The sequence below is a fragment of the Pomacea canaliculata genome, linkage group LG8 (assembly GCF_003073045.1).
Source record: "Pomacea canaliculata isolate SZHN2017 linkage group LG8, ASM307304v1, whole genome shotgun sequence".
In the NCBI taxonomy this organism is placed as follows: domain Eukaryota; kingdom Metazoa; phylum Mollusca; class Gastropoda; order Architaenioglossa; family Ampullariidae; genus Pomacea; species Pomacea canaliculata.
In genome coordinates, this window is record NC_037597.1 from 201,803 (window position 1) to 224,683 (window position 22,881).

Sequence of the window (22,881 nt, forward strand, 5' to 3'; positions counted from 1 at the left end):
TGTAAGCGACGAGCCATGATTGTTATCTCCCATCTCGCAGCCAGTTCGTATCACTTTTTTGGGTTTCTCTGAGTACAGTTATAATTTTTTTTACACTAATTTGTTATTGTACTGTATTAATACCATGATTAATATATTACTTTACACTCACATGATATTGTTTTACATGTATATATTATTATTGCATGTATGTCCCTACTTCGCGGAAATTCGTTTATCGCGGCTGATCATAGCACCTAACCCCGCGATAAACGAGGGAACACTGTACTAACAAGAAGACTGCGGGTTTTAGATCCTTCTCCAATGTAGCCCCGCTTTTGTGGAACTCGCGTCCCCTCTCGACCAAGGAGTCTGATAGTTCAAGAAAAATCTTAAGACTCACTTGTTTATATTTGAAGTTATCATTTGACCTGCAGTTTAGTGGCTGCTGGGATCACCGCGCATTGAGCGCATCTTTGTGATGCGGATACTAGCGCGTTATAAAATTACATCATCATCATCATCATCATCATCATCAAGTAGTCGAGGCACATGAAATTTGAGTTCTGTGACCAAGAACAAAATATATTAATTGTGGATACATCACCCTACTTAAAATAAAACTAGTAAAACAAACAAAAAAGGAAGAAAAAAAATAGTAAAACTTACCTCCAACATTTGGTTCGCCGTTTTCCTGCTCATTAACTGCGTTTCCTGGCCAGTGAGTCTGGACACGAACTTTGAAAACTTCTCGTTCTCCAGCATGAAGAATTGACGTCTGCTTAGCTGACGGTACTCTTGTGTTCCACTTTGAAGAGCTTCGAGACAGAGGGTTGGTCGTCGTCTTCCCTTTTCCGCTTTCGTGACGTTTCCAAGTCTTGAGTCAACTGCCTGGCAAGCAGTGGATGTTTCCTCTAAAATAAACACATGAAAATGAAACAAAATTTTAGAAGTCCATTCACAATCACAGCAAGTTTCTACCAAGCTAATTGTCATATTAAATTACTAGCATTAATATAAAATCCTTCAAGCCACCATACTGTTCAAACGTCCTCCATGCTCTTTTCATACAAACAAACCAAAAAACACACACACACACACTTATGAAAAGACTAAATAGATAGTACAGAAACGGTAAAGACAGCAGTTTGATCAGTCGTCGCCCCTGCGGTAATCACGTTGATGCAACCCCTTACCTTTCCACAATCTTTACAACATGTACACTCCTCTATTCCAAAAGCAGACAAGCAAGAACATGAAGAATGAAGATCGATGAAAATCTCAACGAACTTACCTGCAAGTGCGTTCTCAAATTAAACGCCGACGTCTTGTTCGTTGAGTACTTTTTCGTGCTGTCGCACCCATTCTTGCATTTGAAACTATACCCACTTTTTGTGGCTTCGCAAAATGTAAAAAAATTCAAATAAGGCTGGAAATTGATGGGTACGTCCATCTTCGTTTTTCAAATCGCTCCCGCCACGTGGACGACACAGTACTTCCGGTTACTGAGCGTGCGAGACACGTGGTGTCTGGCTGTCACGACACCGAGCAGTGAGAGCAGTGGCTGTCGTCGTCTTGCTGACACGCTGTCGACGAATGTCAATGGTCGTGAAAGTAGCCAACATGTAGCCAAGCTACAGCTACTTTCTAAAATGTAGCTACGGCTAAAAGCTACTTTTTTTTAAATTTGTAGCCGGCTAAGCTACAAGCTACAAAATTTGTAGCCAGCTACAGTAGCTCCCCATCCCTGGTTTTCTCTTACAGTCACACACTCACATATAGTGTCTCCTTTCTCACACGCTTTTATATATATAATCTATATTGCAGTGTTGATTTTTTGTGAGTTTTTTCCCATGATACTTTGTCATTTTGATATTCCGAGCATCAAGCATACGTTTTGATTGTGCGTCTCACCCGCGCGGGACGATTATAGTGGCCGTGCACGCGTGTTGTGTCTACTGTCTAGCGTGACTTATGGTTGTGACGTTCTTACTTTTTATCTCTTTGAAAAAAATTGGCAGAAGTATTCATGTTTAGACCACAAGCTGATTTCATTGGATATTTTGAATTTTGCGAAAACAAACTTCTGTGATTGTCAGTGGTTGATATAGAGCAGTGATGCCCAACCTTTTTTGGCCTGCGGGCCATATCCATTTCGGACAGCCTCGTCGCGAGCCACTTCACCGCAAAAATACAAAAAAGAAAAAAAAAATAGAGCAGATACCATTTTTTATTAGAAACAAGTTGTACTTACCATTAATTATGTAGTAATTAGTGGGATGTTTGAAGTAGTTTTCACGAAACCAACTTCTGAATGTCCGGCCTCATCGTAGAGACACCAAGTCGGAGCACTGAATCGAAATGTTCGTCCATCGAAAAAAAGATTGAGAGACGCCCCTACGTGGGGATAAATACGTCTTCTTCCCTTTTTTCGGTTTTTTTTTTATAAAATTATTATTACTAACATGCCGATTTCCTGCACTGTGGGCAGAAGTTTCGCGGGCCGAAGGTTGGGCATCCCTGAATTATAGAGCATCGACCATAAGTTACGTCCCGTAGTCTCTATCGCTCTCTAATTGAGGAGTATAAAATAGTATACACTATCTTTCCTTTTGTTGACTTCGGTGTAAGTATTCGTATTTTTGTGCAATCTGGCATTAATATTTGCAAGATATCACATCTTACGTATTTATTTAGCTCTAGTCTTATCGGAGGACTCCGTGCAAATTAAATTCAGGTCTGGAAATATTTTTAAAGCAAACTTTTTAAATCGATAGTTGGGAGACGAGCATGAGAAGACCGTTATAAAAGCAGACGCTTGAGCGACAGCTCCGGCCACTGTGTCATCGATGTAACATTGTTTTGCGTCTTAGTCTTCGGATGAAAAATAACTGTTTCTGGAACTGATATAAATTTGCATCAATATGCCGCCGTATTTCACTGCAAATTACTGTTAATATTGTTAAAAGACTCCTATTATGGGTTATAGTTACTTTGTAAATCTATGCATATTTTGCAACTTATATTATTTAAACTACTAACGTCATTATCACAGTAATCCCACATTTTATTTCTCTGCTGTTTTTTGCACTTCTAAATTGCAGCGCATTGATCAGGATGTCTGGTATCAAGCTTGTACCAGAAGGAGGAGGGGAGGCGATTCCTGTGCCAGATGATTCCACAGTTATTGGTCGTGGTGCATTTCTCAAGGTGGGTGGCGTATGACGACTAAAATAAAAACTTAATTTGAACTCATTTAAAGCATTATAAGGTGACACAGTGAACGTGATTACTATGTTTACCTTAAATAAAATAAATAATGGATTATAAAATTATAAGATAAGTACACATGCATATGTACAGATTGAGTTGCTCATTGCTTCCAGGTGACAGACAAACGGGTATCACGGAGCCATGCAAAGCTGCAAATTATTGACGGAAAACTGTACTTGACCCCTGTAAGTAACTGCAACATACAAATACTGGACTGGAGGTTTTAGCGTATCTCTGTAATTGCAGAGTAGAAGTCTTTGCTGAGAGGCTGCAGATCATCTCTATAAATCACTGCAAAATAGAAGTATTTGAAGAGAAGGCGCAAAAAATTGCTGTTATAGTAAGCCTGTAATTACAAAATGGAAATAGGTTACCTCTTTCCCCTCAAATGTGTGTTACCTCTTTTTCCACAAACTTTAGCATGAATCATAAGAATAAGTATGGGAATTGTCTCAACTAAAAATTATTTTTAGTTGGACTTTTAAAATACAATTTTTAAATTTTCTGAAATAACAAATTGTCCCAGACCACACCAACCCATGTTTTCTTCGCCGTGGTGGAAAAGGGCGCAAGAAGTTTTACAGCGTGACATACGACAGTGTTTAGAAAATGGCGATGTGTTTGGGCTGCTCCCAGACCAACTCTTTTACACAGTCACCTACTCTGATGCACCTGTCAATGGCGTTGAAAGGTTTGTAAAATATTTTGTTCGTAACTCTTAATATTTCTTAGGCAATCATAGTGATAAATCAGTCTTACCAGATAGCTGGAAAGGGGCAACAGTGGTCCCCATTCCTAAACCATGATGATGATGATGATGATGTAGTTTTGTAACGCGCTAGTATCCGTATCACAGAGATACGCTCAATGCGCGGGGAACCCAGCAGCCACCAAACTGCAGGGCAAATGAACAACTTCAAATAATGTTAAACAAGTGAGTCTTAAGATTTTTCCGAAAAGATGCAATACGATCAGACTCCTTAGTCGAGAGGGAAAGCGAGTTCCACAGAAGCGGGGCTACATTAGAGAAGGATCTGAAACCCACAGTCTTCTTGTTGGTATTCCCTGACTGAACACTCATGAAAAACCATGAAAAACTGAACCTACAAGCTATAGACTAGTAGCCTTTACCTCTATCTAGGTAAAGTATTTGAAACAATTATTAAAAACTGACTCAACTATTTCTGTGAAGTGAACAATATCCCCCAAAATAGAGTGGCTTTACAAAAAAAGCATAATAAAATAGACCACATTACAGTCCTACAGCAAGAAGGAGTAGGAAACACTGAAAAATATGAAGCTATATGGTTTATTCTTGGTTATATAGAAGTTCTCAATGTTCTCTGCTCTGATGGCCTAATCCAAAAACTACACAGAGCGGGTGCTTTTAATGAGATACTTAACATAATAAAGTCGGGTTTAATAAGGTAGTTAATGTAAAAATGCCCTAGCTGACAAGCAGGAAGACACATGTGAGGGTAGAGGAACAAACATCCAAAGAAGTTAAATAATAGAACTTCCCAAGTAAGAGTTTTGAGCCTTTGATTGGTTAATATCATGATTACTGATCTTTCCCACAGTATCAAACATGTACAAATTAAGTTGCAGATAATTCTTTTTTCCTTGTTAGGTAAAGTAGAAATGTGTAAAACCAGCAACCTTAAGAAAACAACAACAACAACACACAACACAAAAATTACACTTTGCTAACAGTGGCCTCCTGTTTGCCCATACCAATTACATTTGTGAATTGCTCTTTCACACATAATTTAGCTGTGATTATCATCATTATTTTTAAATGTAGCATTCAGAAAGTGCAAGCCACAGAGTGTATGTAACAAACTAACTCCACATTAGTATAAGGAGTCTGGCATTATCCAAAAGTAAAGTTCCACATTAATGTAAGGAATCCGGCATTATCAACAAGTTAAAATGCAGAATGTACTGCTTATAATTATGTCCTTACATCCTTTCGCAATTCCCTGTAAAACTTTGATGGTGAATGGGTGATTTGTAAATTTATGGGTGTTTTCTTTAATAGAAAAGAAAATAAAATAGTTGTGCCTTTTCCTTATCTTGTCCACCATTTATTCGTGATGTGTGATGGAAAACGTTTCCTTGCAAGGTATTTGGTATTTCAGTTTCGTTTTAAAAATGATTTGGTTACTAGAGTAACTGACATGCTTCTTTCAGTAATGTTAGGAATTATGCTTGTTTATGTTAAAAATGGCGAGGAAGCTGTGTTTATGTCAGAAGTGCAGAGGGATTTTGTTTATGTCAGAAACGCATAGGGATTTTGTTTATGTCAGAAGTGCAGAGGGATTTTGTTTATGTCAGAAATGGGGAGGGGGGATGTTTATGTTAGAAACGGAGAAGGTTGTTTTCTCAGAAATGCTGATGCATCCCACTCCATCCCATCACTCCTCAGTAGTGAGGATACTTTGTTTTACACCAGGAATAGTGGGGATCTGTGTTTTTCAGAAGTTGCTTCTTTTTTTTTTAATTCTGCAACAGTGCAAGAACTTGATGTCTGTTTCAGAAATGGAGATGCAAAAGACAACATCAAGAGCCAGCCCTTGAGTCCAAGTTCAGTTAAGAATGGAGAAAATGATAAACAAAATGAATCTGTCAAACATGGTGTGTAATACATTTCTTGTTGATATTTCTTGCAGGTCTATATGGGAAATTCTTCTCAGTAGTAAATCAGGCTTTTTAGACATTGTAGCAAAATGCATGTCACATTGTAGTTACACATGAGAGAGAGAGAGTGATGTCCTTTCACCTGACTGGCTATAGTGTGACTGCTCTGTCATTTTTTTTGTCTTTGCTGGTTGATCTACATCCAGTTTTGAGTCAGATATTGATCTGTGCATCTGTTGCACCATTTGCTATGTTCCTGGATGGATTTTTGTGTCTGCACCACTTTCCTTTTTTAATGGACCGTTTTATTTCTATTGCCACCTCTGCACTATCTTGCTGTTATTTAGATTTTTGGTCTATGCTTCAGCAGTATTGTTTACAGGACTGGTTGCTTTGTGATAATATTGCATTAGTTGCGGGCTCTGTATAACATACAAATCTTCCCCTCACCCCTACTTCAGCAGTCAAATTGACTCTGATATCCTCTGTCCACCCCCACACCTTTTTTTTTTTTTTTTTGTTGCAATTTCTCCAGAATGTTGAGTTGTGACCGTTAGCACGATGCTCTTAAAAAAAGTTGTAATGAAACAATATTTCTGTCAGCAAAAGTTAGGCCACTGTACCAAAGATTATGAATTGAGCTTCCATATAAACATTATAATAACTTTCAGGTACTTTTCAAAACATTATTGACCTATCGGATTCCATGCAATGTCAAGGCTGCATATTGTATCTATGCTGATGGCATACACCTTAACATGAGTAGCTACTGCATGTGACAACGAACCCTTTACTTTGAGACAGTTTCCATCATCATCATTATTATTATAATTGTCACCAGAACAACAACATATGACTACAGGTTGTTTAGTTATTGTACATCAAAACAATGGAACTCTCTCCCTTTCCATATCCACCACCTACCCGCTATTGAATCCTTTACATGTGCACTGAAAACACACCTCTTCCTTAAACATTACTCCTAACAACCTTTCCCATAATGCTAGTTCTTTGTCACACCCTTCCTTTTGCAGTATCATGTTACTCTCAGCTCTTGTTCTTGTTATTTGGTTCGTCTTTGTGTTTTCTGTATTTGATTTTATTCTTTGTTTAGTATGGTTTTATAGTTCATATGTTATTTGTTTGTTTTCCTGTCCCTCGTATCCTGTCCATGTTTTGTTCTTGTTCTTAAGAGCTAAGAGCATGCTCCTTAGGAGTGGGAGTATGTGCTTTACAAATTTTGCATTTATTATTATGTCTGTATGCTGTTTTTGTCACGCACTTTGAGACACCCTTTGATGGTATGATAAAGTGCTCTGTAAATCAACTTTATCATTATTTGTGCAGCTGTTGAAGTAAAAATCATATGCTTGCTAATGAAGTTCCTAATGGTATGCTAATCATCTTTTGCTCTCTTTTTGTTTTGTTTTTCTGTTGATATATGCACACACACATGTATACATATATATAAATACATCTCTTCAGTTTGTATCAAGTCTTCTTGCAAAAAAGCAGGCATCGTCTCTGTTTTTCAGAATAATTGAACCTGACTGATTTGAGCAACCAGGCTTGTTTTGTCAGCAGTTTTATTATATAGTGCACTTTTTTTTTCAGATGGCATTAAGGAGGAGGAAGAAGAATCAGAATATAAAGAGGAAAGCAAGGAACAGGTACTATGTCAGAGACAGTCTGTGATGTGTACTCATCTCATTTTATGTGTGAGAGCTTTTGTCTAGAAGCCCCTGTGGACCTGGCTTGTTATGACAGACGTGAAAATCAGCCTCAGTTTTATCTTTCCTATCTTCTGTCTACAATGGTCTTTCTCCTATCTTCTTTTTACATCATGCCTTTCTTTTGATGTATTTCTTTTCTCTTTGGCCTTCTTTAGGCCCCCATCCTTCTTTAGGCGACCAGTGTCGCGAGGATGGGAGATTGAGGTTCCTGATGGATTGCGGGTCCATCACCAACACATCTCTTTGGCCTGGACTTCTCCTAGACAGGAGGTTGGTGTGGCCAATCCATTGGCTGGTCATGCATTGCCCTAGATTTGCTAGAAGACTGGGGCTGGGCTCAATCTGGTTTTACTTTCTGAAGGCCAGAATATATTTCTTCTATATCCCTGATGCGACCCTTTGAAAATGGCCTAAGTGATGCTGCTTCGTTGCAACCCCTTTTTGGATTCCGTGGTGAGTTGGAAGCAGAAGGAAGGAAACAAACTTTCATTATGGCAAAAAAAAAAATCACAACTTGGGAAGCACATGCCTAGCATCAATTTTTTTTGTTTTTGATTTGGAAAAGGTGTATGACGCTACCTGGGAGCAATGTGACAATGTGAAAGCAAGGTATTTTGTTGGACCTTCATGCTCTTGGCTTCTGGGGTCATATGCCACACTTCAGCAAGAATTTTCTATCTGATCACCTCTTTCAAGTTTGCATAGGGTCTGTCCTGTCTACCAGCTCCTCCTTGGACCCTTCCTGTTCCAGAGATTCGTCTATGGCTTTTAAAATAGGGGACACTAGTGACCCCATCTATCTTTCATAAACTACTTTCTGACTATCCTGGATTTTGTTCCATCTTTACAGATGGCTCCAAAGTCCCAAGTGGTGGCCCGGTTGCTGCAGCAGCAGTTCCATTGTGCCAACTGCAACTTGCTGCTTCAGTCAGTTTTCACTGGGGAGCTTCACGCCCTCTTGCTTGTCTTGCAGCATGTTCACTGCATTTCGGAGCACAATTTTTTGATTATTTCAGACTCTCTTTCTGCCCTCCAAGCTCTCCTTTCCAATGATTTTGACCACCCTATGGTGGTTCAGTTTCATAAAATTCATGCAGCTCTCATTCAGCAAAACAAGGACATTGTTTTTATTTGGGCTCCTGGCCATGCTGGTATCTCAATGTTTAAGTAGACCAAGCTGTCAAGACTGCATGTCAGTCCCCTGGCAAATTACAGTCACTTGTTTCATCAGACTGTAAGCCTTTCTTCTTGGCCTATGTTCAGTCCTTATGGCAACACCACTGGGACACTCTGGGCCAAAATAAATTATAAGCCACTCTTCCTTGTCTTTACAACCGCCTACCTTCGTTCCATCCTGTGAGGTGGGAGGATGTGGTCCTTGCTAGATTAAAGTTAGGACACACCTATGCCACACACGGACACCTCATGAGGTGAACCACCACCTATTTGTTCATAGTGTAGGGGAAGTTTTAGTGTGGTACATATTGTTTGTCCTGAGCTCAAGACTATCCGTCGGCAGTTTTTTTTACAGAAAATTCTTTGTTTTCTTTGTTCAGGTCCGTCCCATTGGCAGCAGTCTCTTACATTTTTACGGAGGATAGGACTTTATCATCAAATTTAAGAAACTTTATGTCCTGGTAATTGTTTTCTCTTGTTTTTTGGCTTGTTGGTGGCCTTTTGGGCTTCACCACTCCTTTTTACACTTGACCCACTCTTTAACATATTGCTTGTTTCTTGCGTTGACTTTTTAAAGAATGTTACGGTTATACTCGGGAGGTTTTTACCCTAAACTTGTTAAGTTAAGATTACCATTTCTTGTTATGCTAAGATTACCTTTCATTGCTGTGATATAGCCCTAGTTGCTAACATGACATTAAACACAAACAAATCCATCCTGTGGGCAATAATTTTTTTCATTTTTTTGTAGAGTGATGACCTCTTGTCCAACTGGGTATACATGCCAACTGCAATTATTATTATTTTAAAGAGGATTGGGCTTTACTGTCAGATTTAAGGTTTTTATGTCCTGTTAGATTTTTGTCTCAGGTTCTGCTTTGTTGGTGGCATTTTAGGCCACAACATTCCTTTTTTTCATATTACCTACTGCTTTTGTTGTTAAAGATGTTATCATATCAAATGGGATTTTTGTGTCTTAACCTTTTTTTAATGTGACATTTTTTTTTCTAGCCTTAAGTTGCTAGTTGCTGGCATGGCATAAAACCCAAACAATTTTGTCTAGGATGTGTGTGTACATGCCTCATTCCTGTGTATATTAGCTCTTCTTCGCACTGAGAACAATCTTTATTTTTTGTTAATTTCAACTGATTCTTTTTTAAATACCCTGTAACAAGGTGCGGCCACAGATTGTCAGTGTTGTGCGAGCAGACGGCAAAGATATGGCCCTTCCCTTGGAGAAGAAGCGCATTCTGCCTGAGTGGATGATAAAGACAGCAAAGGCAGCACAACCACCCACCAACAAGACCAGCAAGAACACACAGGCAACCAAACCTCAACATGCAGGTGTGTCCGCTTCATCTTATTCGTTACAACCATTCACCAACAAGTACATACAGGCAATGCAGCTTTACCTTCAGTCAGATTTACCTTTGTGCTTACAACCACCCACCAACAAGACCACAGACACAGAAACTTCAAGCTGAAAACAAACATGCAGGTGTGTCAACTTCATTTATTATAGTATATAGGAAGCAGATGACATTTTCCCAGAGCTTACCAATGAAAGGCTAGAAAAAGTATCTGAGTAAGAAAGTGAAAGAGTTTGATATATTGTATTGCTCTATGATTATGCTATCGTTCCACCTCTACTAGGTAGTGCAAGGAATTTGCATACTTTGCACACTTGTGAAGAATGATAATGTAACATATTCATTCTATAATTCATGAGTGTCATATGGTAACAGCTGGCTTGTAATCATTGTACTTAATGTTCCCCTGTAGGATTAAAGTGACTGGCATGTTGTGTTCCCCTGTATAATTATGTTAATGTGGGTGGTAAGAGTGGCATCATAGCTGTAACCCACATTCCCAGTTCCCTAAGACCACTGTTCTCATTTAATGTGAAGACCACATAGGAACATTGTAACAATGAGTGTGAAATGAAACTGGCATTCTTCCAGGATTTCACCACTATGAAATACTCCTATAATTTGTCATCAGTTTTTTTTTTTTTCTTTTTTGTGAAAGGACAGGTCACTTAATGACTTTTGGAGGATGCCATTTTTCTGAAAGTGTGTTTGATGGGCAGTTCAGAATTAATCAATCCTCTCTGTGCCATCTGGCACGTAAGGGAACAACGAGGGACCTCCATCTGGTTCTGCCTGCTGCTGTTCTGGGAACTGTCTCAAGTTAAAGGCCTCTGCTTTTGAGGTTCTTTTCAGTGGCTCGCCTCCATGTCTCTTTGGGCCTCTCTCTGTTCCTCTTTCCCTGTGGTGTCCATTGCAGGGTGTTCTGGGGACTGAGTCTGGAGGCATGCGACTCATGTGATCTAGCCATCGCTGCAGTTGGATTGCTTCTTCCAAACTGTGGATCCCTCAGAGATCTTCATTCGAGATGGTGTTGGGCTGAAAGATCTTTAGCACATGCTGCAAATACTTGGCTTAGAACGCTTCTAACTTTTTCTAAATGGAGGATGAGGTCTTCATGGGTGAACATCCAGCCTTTCTTTGGCTGGGGGACTAAGCTGGCCCACCCCTTTCTCTTACGCTTTTCCTTTTTCTCCTTTACCTGGTCCTTTCATCCCTTTTCTTTTTCTAAACGAACATCTCCCTGTTAAACTACAGTTTTATCTTTCTTTCTTCTGTCTTCACTCGTCTCTCTTCTGCCTTCTTTTTCTCATTATGCCTTTTTTTGACACAGTTTTTCTATGTGGCCTCCTTTTGCAAGTCCCAAGCTCACTGCTTTTGCTGTGGTGGTACAGGCCATATTGCAGCTGATTATTCTCAAAGCACCAAATATGCTGTGACGGGTCTCACGTTGCTTCTTCTAGAGACTTCCCAAAGTGGAAGGAAGTTGCAGCCTCTGTATCCAGATGGACATGACATTGGTTTCTTCTGCAGGGCCCTGTCCCAGTCTGTCAGGCTTTGCCTCCTTCTACAGACTGTGGTGGCACCCACACATAAAGATCCCAGACCACACAATCATTTCAAGCCACAGAAACATCACAGTCCAAGCATCTCTCTTCACTAGTGAGAAACACTGCACGCAAGCAAGCATGCAACACAAAATCACCAAAGAACAAGAATACCACACCTCAGGAAGACAAGAAGACAAAAACAAAATGGCCAGAAAAACTCACCACTCAGCATAAACCATCTGGGGCTGCCACAGTTGTGACATCGGTCCCAGTTTCTTGCCTCTCTTAGCGAGCAGGGGATAGATGTGGATGACGTTTAGCATCGCCTTCCCCATCCTGCTGTCCCCTGGAGGCTCTTCTCCTACCACCTCTTTTTCCTTCAAGGCTTTCGTGTTTTATGTCAGGACTCGCACACTGATGTCCCTTCAGGTGGAACTGGTCTTCTCATTCGCTCCAACCTTTTGTTTAGCCAGATACCACTTTCCACTCCTCTTCTAGAGACTATCACTACAGTCAAATCTCCCTACTATGCCACCTACCGGGACCGAGCAAAAGTGGCATAGTAGCGAGAGTGGCATAGTAGAGAGGGTTCGTAAAAACGGCTTTATTGTTCAAGTTACCCGTCAGTCCAAAGCAGGGTGGGCAATTAATTTTCCCAAGGGGCCGCATGAGAAATTGGGATGGTTTTAGAGGGCGGACTAATATAGTTTAACTCAGTTTTACCTAATACTGTATGTATAGTATATATACTGGCGGGGCCGGTCAGAGACAGGAGTCCTTTGCCCAGGTCTGGTCCAAAGCTCTCAAGAATCGTCAGCTTCGCTAGCTGTCTCCTCTCATTCTCCCCTCACCTCTTCATCTCCACCCCTTCCAACCACATCCGCGCACCTGCATCCTGTCGCTAGTCGACCCCCTCACACCTTCCCTCTGTCACGTGGCTGTCACCCGGCCAGCGACCACCACCCCCCCACATTGCCAGCCTCCACCCTCCCTGTGTGCGTGCTATGTTCCATCCCACCTAACTGCGATGTCCCACACTACGTACAGTATAATAATCGAGCACTGCACGGAATTTCACAACTTGTGTCTTTTAACAGTCACAAAAAAAGTGGCATAGTAGGTAGAGTCTGGGGTGGCATAGTAAATTTTTTTTTACATTGAATTTATAGTCGGGACCGAGCAAAAGTGGCATAATACCAAGAGTGGCATAGTAGAGGGGTGGCATAGTAGGGAGATTTGACTGTATTTGCTATCTGTATCTTCCTCCTTCGTTCGGATATCCCGACATGATCTTGAAGGTCTTTTCACCCAACTTCCTGCTCCTGTCCTTTTGGGGGACTTTAATGGGCACCACCCCTTGTGGGGCGGGGCCTTGGCTGACCCTAAGGGAGAGTTGCTGGGATCTTGCTAGCCTTGCAGCACATTCACCAGTCTTCAGAGCACAATTTTTTGTTATTATTTCAGACTCCCTTTCTGCCCTCCAGTGATTTTGACCACTCTCTTGTGGTCCAGCTTCATACAATTCATGCGGCACTCATTTATTACAACAAGACATTGTTTTCATCTGGTCTTCAGGCTATGCTGGTATCCCAGCCAATGTTTGAGCGGACCAGGCTTCCAAGGCTGCATGTCAATCTCCTAGCAAACTACACTCGCTGGTGTCATCAGACTGTAAATGTATGTTCAGTCTCAGTGGCAATACCAGTGGGCCAAAATGTTACATGCCATCCTTCCCTGTCTTTCCAACCACCTGCTTTCATGCTGCCCTGTGTGGCGGGAGGAGGTACTCCTTACCAGACTAAGGATAGGACACACCTTTGCCACGCAATCGCACCTCTTGCAAGAACCATCAACAGTTTGTCCGTGGTGTCCAGGAATTTTTAGTGTGGTACATGTTTTAATTACTTGTCATGGACTTCAGAGTGTCTGCCAGCAGTTTTTTACAACAGACTTTTTGTTTAAGTCCATCTTATCGGCAACTATTTTTACATTTTTAAGAAGGATAGGGCTCTATCATAAGATTTAAGCTTTTTATATCTTGATGGTTTTGGGTTAGCCTTGTTGATAGCCTTTGTGCCACAACACTCTTTTCTACACTTTACTCACTCATGTACATAATTCTTGCTTCTTATATTTACTTTTATTGATTAAGATTTTGTGATTATATCACTTGGGGGATTTGCCCCTAAACATTTTAAGATAAGATTACTTTATGTCGCCAGGATATTTCTTTAGTTGCTGGCATGGTATAAAGCACAAGCAACCAACCTTCTATAGTATAAAGGGTTTTACAGGATAGGGTTGCTAACCCTACTCCGGCCTTGGGACTGACAATGGTGGAGTCAGGTATAAGAATGCATAACTGTGTTACTTGACAAAGATTTAAAGAAAAGGTATTGTTGGGCTTTGAATTATTATCACAAATGGTGCTTATACCTATAAATGCCCTTCCACTTGCCTAATTCCAAACAGCATAAATGGCTGTGAAGTTGATTTGTCTGCATGAATGACTGTGTCCTGTATTTGCAGCTACAGCAAACCGCAGGCCGGCTATGACAGAATCAAGAAGACAGCAACAAGTGACTGAAGAAGAGGAAGATGAATTTGAAGAAGAAAGATCCATCAAAGCTAACAAGAGAAGAAAGCCTAACTCAGATGAAGATTATGAAGATGAATCTGAAGATGAATCTCCAAGAAGGTCCCGTAAAAGAAGTCGGAAATATGTTTCAGACGATGATGATGATGATGATTATGAAGAGGAGACACCTAAACGAAAGCGAGGAAAGAAGCGAAGGAAAGGTTCTTCAGATGATGATGACGACTATGAATTGTCCAGAAGAGGCAAGCGAGCAGGAACACGAGCACAAAAACATGAAGATGATGATGATGAACCGCGAGGAAAGCGGCCTCAGCGAGCAGCAAAACAGAAGCGGGGAAGTTATGGTGAGTTGTTCTCATGGCCATGTCTCAGATTTAAGTGTCTCTGGCAATCACAATGCAAATAGAGGTCCAAAAGTTCAAAGAATTTTGTGGGAAAAATGGATTTGTTTTTTTTTTCTGGTGATACATCTTAACATAATTGGCGCTGATATGATGCATTTTTTATGTGAAGAACCCACCTTACAAAACAATGCTTTAATCCTCTTTGATCAAGTTTCTCTGGTTTATGGCTTAGATCAGGGGTAGGCAATTAATTTTCCTGAGGGGCCGCATGACAAATTGGGATGGTTTTAGATTGCCGGACTAATATAGTTAACTCAGTTTTACCCAGTACAGTGGTACCTCGACATACGAGTTTAATTCGTTCCGTAACCTCACTCGTATGTCAAATTGCTTGTATCTCAAAGCAATTTTCCCCATTGAAATTCATTGAAATGCCATTAATCCGTTCCAGCCCCCAAAACACCACCTCAGTTATTTTTGTTAAGTGTTTTTGAATAGGAAAAAGTGTATTTACAAGAAGAAACATTTATTTATGAATAACAAATACATATTCTATAAAAACATATTAAATTCTTCGTTTTGTGAAGTGTGTGGGATCTGCTTCAGCAAATCACCGTAAAATCGCTCGTGCCTTCTCACACATGATGCTTTGTGTTAAGGTTCCTCCTTGAAGCTGCTTCTCTGTCACCCACACAATCAATAGTTTCTCCATCTTTTTCATGGAGAGAAGTCCGGAGCTTAGAAATTATTGTAACGCCCTTAGCTGGCGTTGTACCCTTTATCAACTCCTGTTTAAGCTCAGAACATATCATTGATGTGCTACACCCGTACATCCTCGCCAAGTCAATTACTCGCACACCTTGCTCGTGTTTTTCTACGATTTCGCGCTTTAATTCAATAGACATCATCTTCTTTTTCGGACCCATGGTTACAAAAATAAATGGGATAATGTTTTGTAAATGTACAAAAAGCAAAAAAACGCGAACCCAACTTATCAAAAATGCTTCTAAAACGAGGGAAACAAGCACACAGACTGAGGTCTAGTCTGAGGTGGGAGAAACTGTTAGACGCTGCACACGACCCCAACATGTTGGCGGATGTTGGGGTCGTGTGCAGCGGTGTAGTGTGCGATTCCTTGTATCTCAAATCTTGCTCTTATCTCGAAGCAAAATATTGCTCTCTCGGCGGCTCGTATCTCAAAACACTCGTATGTCAGGGCACTCGTATGTCGAGGTACCACTGTACTGTATATATAGTATATATACGGGCCAGCGGGCCAGAGGGCGGGCCGGTCAGAGACAGGAGGTGGGCCGGATCCGGCCCGCGGGCTGGCCTTTGCCCAGGTCTGGCTTAGATGATCTCTCATATTTCTCATCGCCATTTCATTCCTAAAGAAGAAGTGCAGGCAAATCCTTAGAAAAATTCAACACACACACATACGTACATACGCGTTAAACAATTTTTTATATGAACTGTTGAACCTACCTTTTTAGAGGGTAGCTTTGTCCTGTATGCCCATTGCTGATTGTTAACTTTTTGGGTATATGAAATGTCAGTGTGTATGCACCTGCTTGTGCTCTAGTAAGCTTCTATCTTTGAGGCCTACTAAAATCAATATATTTTATGCACAATACCCCACAAAAAACGATTGGCTTATCATGGATTGTAACTTTACAAAACTTTTCATGTTTCCAAATTAAATAGTCTCCCTTAACAAGTGCAATGGGCAATTAAGATGAAGAAGTACAATAGACTAAGTGAAAAAATGTGTAGATATTTCTTACACTTATTTTCTTTTTGATTTTCAAAAAAATGGTGTGTCAAGTATGAAAGAATAATTTTTGCATGCTTAGATCTGTAAATATAATTTATAATTTTTCACCTGTGATATATGTCAAATTATTTGTCCTTTTTTAGTTAAATGAGGGATTTACATATGCGCCACAGAAGGAACATCAATGTGAGGATAACAGAGAGATAAGGGTAGAACCATAAATGTCTAAAATCAGGGCACTTAACCCTTAATCAGGATTTGGAGTTGGAGAGTGATATTTATCACTCCTATTATTATTAACCTTCTGTGTGGCTTTTATATATGCGGTTCACTGTATGTAGCAAATGGCTTATTTCATTTTTATGACTACTTCTGGTCTTCAGTGACTATTTCTCCTACAAAATCTTTGACATTCAATGATATCTAGATTTGATGACCATGTTTGAGAACTCGAGTGATTTTTTCCTCTTTGTTCTTTTGCTACTTTCCAACTGGTCTCCAAAGCTTATTTCACAAATATTGTTAATGTCGGGGTAGGAGGAAAACAAACCCTTAATACTCAAGAAAACTGTAGCAGCCACTGGAACTTTCAGCATGTAGCGCATATGTTTAAAAATGCAATAGTGAAGCCTCCTGTTTAGAAACTCATTTTGCATCGGTGTTTTACACCACTGTCCAGCCTCAAACTTTTCTTTCCTCTTTAAAGAAAAAGGGATTTTGATAACAAGCACACTATCTCATCCACCAGCGCTCAGTGTGTTGACTTTTTGACACTTCAAGAACTCTCATTAAACCACTGACATTCTGTCTGCCCTCATGAGTAGTTATGCTTCAGCCTTAATTCTGTTTGATCTGTCTGCCACTTGCAACACTATCCATCATGTTGTTCACTTATGACTCTATCAGTCTTACCCTTCATGTGCCATGATCAATCAAGATGTTTGCTTGTGATCCTATCAGTCATGCTGTTTATGTGTGACATGATCAGTCACACTGTTCTCTGTCACTCTTCTTTCTCTGTGTATTTCTACCAGTGCACTAGCATGCCATGGTTTGTTGCTTTGATTCTCTTTTGACTGGCAGTTGATGGTCTGTCACACACCATATGTGGACATGAACATTCTTTCTAAAAAAAAAACAACAAAAAAAAAACAGCATGAGATTTCTTTAGCTTGGGGTGTCCCTTTCCAGTGACACAAATAATTATTAAAGAAATCAATTGCAATAACAGTCTTATGACACTTCATACATAAATATTAAACAAATACGAAGCAGTCAAATTATTCAGGCGCAAGTACCAAGACCAGCAATGCATGCAAGCACATCGTCAACTTCCTCAAAATTCATGTGAAGTCTTGTTCAGATGCACAAATATAAATGTAGTAAAGCAATTGACCATCACTTTTCTCAAATGTCACGTGCCACTGTGCACTGAACACCAATATTGACTAATCAAAATCTGAACAAAATCCGTATGACACATTCTAACACATTCTACTCCACTTTATTGAAGCTTGCATCCATGATGTTAAAGACTGAATGGTGCAAAGTAAACGGGAGTTAACCAACCATAAAACAAGGACTGTCTTAAACATGAACAGAAAAAGACTACCTGAACCTATCAGGGTGAGTGAAGGCAACATTGCCTTTGTTTCATCTGTCAGAAATCTTGGTTTTACTATGACTGCTGACATAATCCTTGACAATGACAGACATGTTGTAGCTATCTGTCTGCTTATTAATTATAATATTGCCATGTTCTTTCTGTACAAGGTGCTTGTCTTATCCAAGGGTGATTCTTTTATAAAGTCTAGATAGTAGTGACTCATAGGTGGAGAATGGTAACCAAATCAAGACTGTTACTATGAACTACAGGCTGGAAATGGGATAGGGCTGTCAGTTCAGAGAGCAGACGAGCTGTAGAGCGGTTGATTAAGTTTGTATCTGAAGAAAGGTTATTTCTCTATACAAAGACTGAGTTACGAACTTGAGAAGATATCACAGTGCTAACACCCTTGGCAAAGTTTGGTTACTATAACCTTGCTCTCAGACGCCTGGTTTATTCACAAACTGCAGAAAGTGATGGTCATTTGCACAGTCTTTTACTCACAGCAAGGAAAGGAAGTGGGACTGTGTCAGTGTTCTTGGTGTTGAGCACTGCTTACTCATTCATGTCCCCATTGATTACAAACTTTCAGTGCTCTGCAATAGTTTCTTTTCAAGCTTATGGTCTGACTGTGTCTCTAAAATTATTCCCTCCATTCTGTTCAGAAATGTCTGCTGCTAATCTGATGAACACAGTATCTACTCCTGTTAACAAAATGATAATGTGGTTTCTTCTTTTGCGCTACTATGCAGTAAAATACAAAAGTTTTTCCCTTTCATATCCACTTCATACCTACTATTGAATTGTTAAATATGCATTGAAAACATCTCTTCCATGAGAACTACTTCTAAAATCAACCCACATATTACTACTTCTTCTGCTAACCCCTTCTCTCTCTTTTCTTTGAATTATCTTGATTAGTCTGTCTGTCATGCTGATGTGCCTCTTGCATTACTTTACTCGGTGTCCTAACTGTATTTTCATAATTTACATCTTGTCTTATGTGTCTTCACTGTTTGCCTTCAGTATGTTATTCATATTGTTTTCTCTCCATTTCTTTTGTATACTTTCCACCTGCATCTTGTATTCTTGTCTCAAGCGTAAAGTGCATGCTGCTAAACACCATATATATATATGACACTTCTAAACAAGCATGACTTTGCACCATGTGTGTATATATGTATATCACATTTTTTCTTTTTTTTAATAATATAACATTTTATTTCCATGACATCATAACATTGCATGCCAGAGAAGCAAATTGCCGTCAATACAATCCTATGTCAGCTGAACAAATTGCATACTATGCTTCCTTCCTTCATCATAATTCCTTGAGTATACATGTGGGACATAAGCATATGCATTTATAATTTCTGAAATAAATATGACAGATGAAAAGTTCAACCCACTCCTATGAAACAGAAAGTTAGCCTCTCTGGTAAGAGTTCTTTACAAATATTCCTTGATATATATATATCTCATATTTGTTCTCCTCCTTCTCTTCCTCAGCGTATGGAAACTCCTTCTCTTCCTCAACATTTGGAAACTCAGTCATATGGATTTATCACCAGAAAGCAAACTACCATAAATTTCAGTCTATTGAGTGAACCTGTATATGAGCCACAACCACTAAATTAAAAAAAAATCTCTATTCACAAATAAGCTGTACTGGTTTATAAGCCACAAATATTTACAACTTTTTCAATAGCCAGGTTGATCGCCTTCAGATTGAAAGCTGCATCGTAGGCATTCGTCTCATTTTTGGCTTAATGAGGATGTGTTCTTGAGCAAATGATCTGAATGCTTCAGTTGTATGTGGCTTTGATTTTTAAATGTGAACAGTTAACACTGTAACATGGAGCTCATCAAAAAATTAATTGGAATCTAAAAATCTGCAAACAAGCTACATTGCTGTTTACCCCCTTGGGTTTAAAGCTGGAGAAAAAATGTTGCAGCCTATAGTCCGAAACTTATGGAATATCAGTCTATTTCAACAATCTTCTCAAAATAATCAAGGTCAGTTAGACTGCATCAGTGGATTTGTGTTTCACTGTCAAAATTGTAAATAATTTGATGATTAATTTTGTGTGTGTGTGTGTGTGCACCTGGTTTGCATTACATTTTCTGGGTTTCTGTACCTGTTACAGTGGATGATTTTATGGTGGGAGAAGATTTTGATGACAGTGATGAACCACCAGAAAAACCCGATACTGACAGCGACTTTGAGGTTGATGAAGAGGATTCTGGAAGTGATTGGGAGAGAGGTCGAGGGTCACAAAAGGTATGACATTTAATCAACCTGGGTAAGGTGTTCAAATGTTAAAATGGGACTGTCTTCAACAACAATAAAATATGGCTGATTTCTCATTTCACTGTGTGCATTATTTCATCTACATTATTTGCATGTCATGCATTATTTGCATGTCTGGTATATCATCATCATCTGATATGCAAAGTGTGGACACAAGTTTAATGCACTGCACATGAAAGACAACATGCTGTAGTGTTGTCATGTTAATCAGCTAAAGTAGAGTCTTTGTTAAAGGTAATTGATGAAATTACCAAGGCCACAAAAGTACAGGAAATTTAATTTCAGCTAAGATGAATAAAACACTCACAATCTTGTGCACATCTGAAGCACATGCAGGATAGAACTGGAAACTCACAAATTTTTATCTTTTTTCTTTTCCTGTTCTGTTGATTGATAAAGAAGCGTAACTCTAAGTGTATTTTTTCTTATTGTCATTTTGTCACGGCACGGGTGGCTTAACACACTTGCACCAGACAAATGCGCATTCTTCCAACACACAACAAAGCGATTGCCTGAGGCTGCCCACATCATCTTCATTTCGTTGTCAAGTGGCTCAGGACTTTAGAGACTACAAGACAAATACACATTAATAACAACTCGGCTCAACACCTCGTTCTAAAGGTGACAAACATCTAACGTTAGACACAATGTTCAGGGGACTTCCCCGATCAGTCTCAACTTAGTCCAATGTCTCACAAAGTATAAAGATTACACTCTTTGCACTCTCTTCTAGCAACGTAGTTCCAGTTCTATTTTATTGCTGATGACCGCACTAGCAATCATTGAGTACTTTACTCACAGTTCATCGTCCCTCTTAGGGTCGTCACTCTCCACATGTCCAACAGCTAGAATGCACTAACACAAATACACACACAAAGGCCGTACACACTGGCCGTGTCTAGAATCCACTAACACAAATACACATACACAAAGGCCGTACACACTGGTCATGTCGTGAGGCAGTTGCCGAGGTCACAGCAGGTACTCTGCGGTGATGTCACGGAACTCCTAGCCCACCTGCTGCTGGGTGCTCAACCAAAATCACATCGATCACGGAATGGTCCTTGAAGGCGATTCTTCCTCATCCAGAATGGCTCCAGTTAAATCCACGCATACCATTAAAACCTGTAACTTGAGGTTACACTATACTACAATTCTAAACACTTCTCCAATTCACACATCTTTCTCTCATATGTTTACAACTTTGAAGCATAAATAATAAAAATAACAGAAAAAGATATACCTCGTCTAGGTGAGGTTAATACAAAAACGGGTAACACACCGCATCAAGCGTCAATGGACGCTACCCTTCTACTATACACAAAATCTCAACTAGGGACATTTATAACTCGTGACTCACCCACGTCTTCTCTCGGTGTCTCGGGCCTGAGTAAATTTCCACAACTCATTCCTACCAAAACCTACTGGTGAACTGTGTTCACTTAAAACTTCTGTCACAATTAAACCTTTCCTATCTAACATTTTCATCCATTCAGCCATACATTCAACATACACTTTTAGTCCATGAGCCACAAAAGGGTCAAACACTCCAAAAAACATGGGAGGCACGGATTGGTTCGTGACATTTAGTTACTCATTCCCTGATACTCAAAACCTAAATGTCTGTCGTACCCTCCCCAGTACAAGTGTTTGAAGTCGTGGTTCATGGAATGAAGAATCCTCTCAGTTAAGACCTGATTTTGGTGGATTTGAGCAAGTCTTAACCCTCTTAGCACCACATAAAAATATAACATTACAATGAGTGGTTTATAAGTGAAGACTGTGAAGACGACAGTGGGTGAAGTTTTTTTTTTTTTTATTGCTGCTCTGAGGTAAACATTAGACCAAGGAACCTGTACATTTTTGAGAAGGAGAAAATTTTAACTTTGCAATAAAAGTTATGAAAATTACCTTCCCGTGCTTCCCGGCTAAGCCACGATAATGGTCCATTGTACTTAGAGCAGTGGTTCTTAACCGGAGTTCGATCGAACCCTAGGGGTTTGGTGAGACGGTCTCAGGGGTTCGGCGGAGCCTTCCACCAGAGGTCAAGACACACCCTCAATTCGTGATGACACTAAAGAAGGGTTCGGTGAATGTGCATATGAAACTTGTGGGTTTGGTACCTCAAAAAGGGTTAAGAACCACTGACTTAGAGGGTTAATAGTCAGATTTTGCTGTAATACCACAATTGGATGAAGAATAGGGCAGAACTTTACTCCGGATTATGCAAGATATTTATTAAAGAGAAAGTTTTTGATGCCAGATTTGAAGGCTTCAAAAGTAGGCAGTGCCTGAAAGGAGGGAGGAAGGAAATTGTAAACAGTGAGTTTGTTGACTGATCCTGAGTTCACACATTTGAGAGGCTACTGGAAGGACCTCAGTTTTGTTGCCACCTATTTTCAACTTTCTATACTTTCACAGAGTCTGCTGTATGTTTGGTGTCAGTGGCCCTGTCCTTGAGTCAGTATATCGCAGCCTAATCGAAAGCATCTTAACATTCAATATGTCAATGTGGTTTGGCATTCTCTC

The 22,881-nt window shown here is 39.8% G+C and overlaps 1 protein-coding gene across 1 annotated transcript in view; it reads left to right on the forward strand.

The window, feature by feature from the left end:
• Positions 1-2,539: 2,539 nt before the first annotated feature.
• The window catches only part of LOC112569741 (ABC transporter F family member 4-like), a 36,351-nt gene continuing 16,009 nt past the window's right edge, over positions 2,540-22,881 (forward strand). Inside the window, 10 exon segments of the mRNA XM_025247611.1 lie at positions 2,540-2,605; positions 3,084-3,189; positions 3,366-3,441; positions 3,779-3,808; positions 3,811-3,943; positions 5,792-5,889; positions 7,507-7,562; positions 9,977-10,145; positions 14,248-14,661; positions 20,189-20,322. Coding sequence (XP_025103396.1) covers positions 3,097-3,189; positions 3,366-3,441; positions 3,779-3,808; positions 3,811-3,943; positions 5,792-5,889; positions 7,507-7,562; positions 9,977-10,145; positions 14,248-14,661; positions 20,189-20,322 — 1,203 coding nt within the window. The 5' untranslated portion in view covers positions 2,540-2,605; positions 3,084-3,096.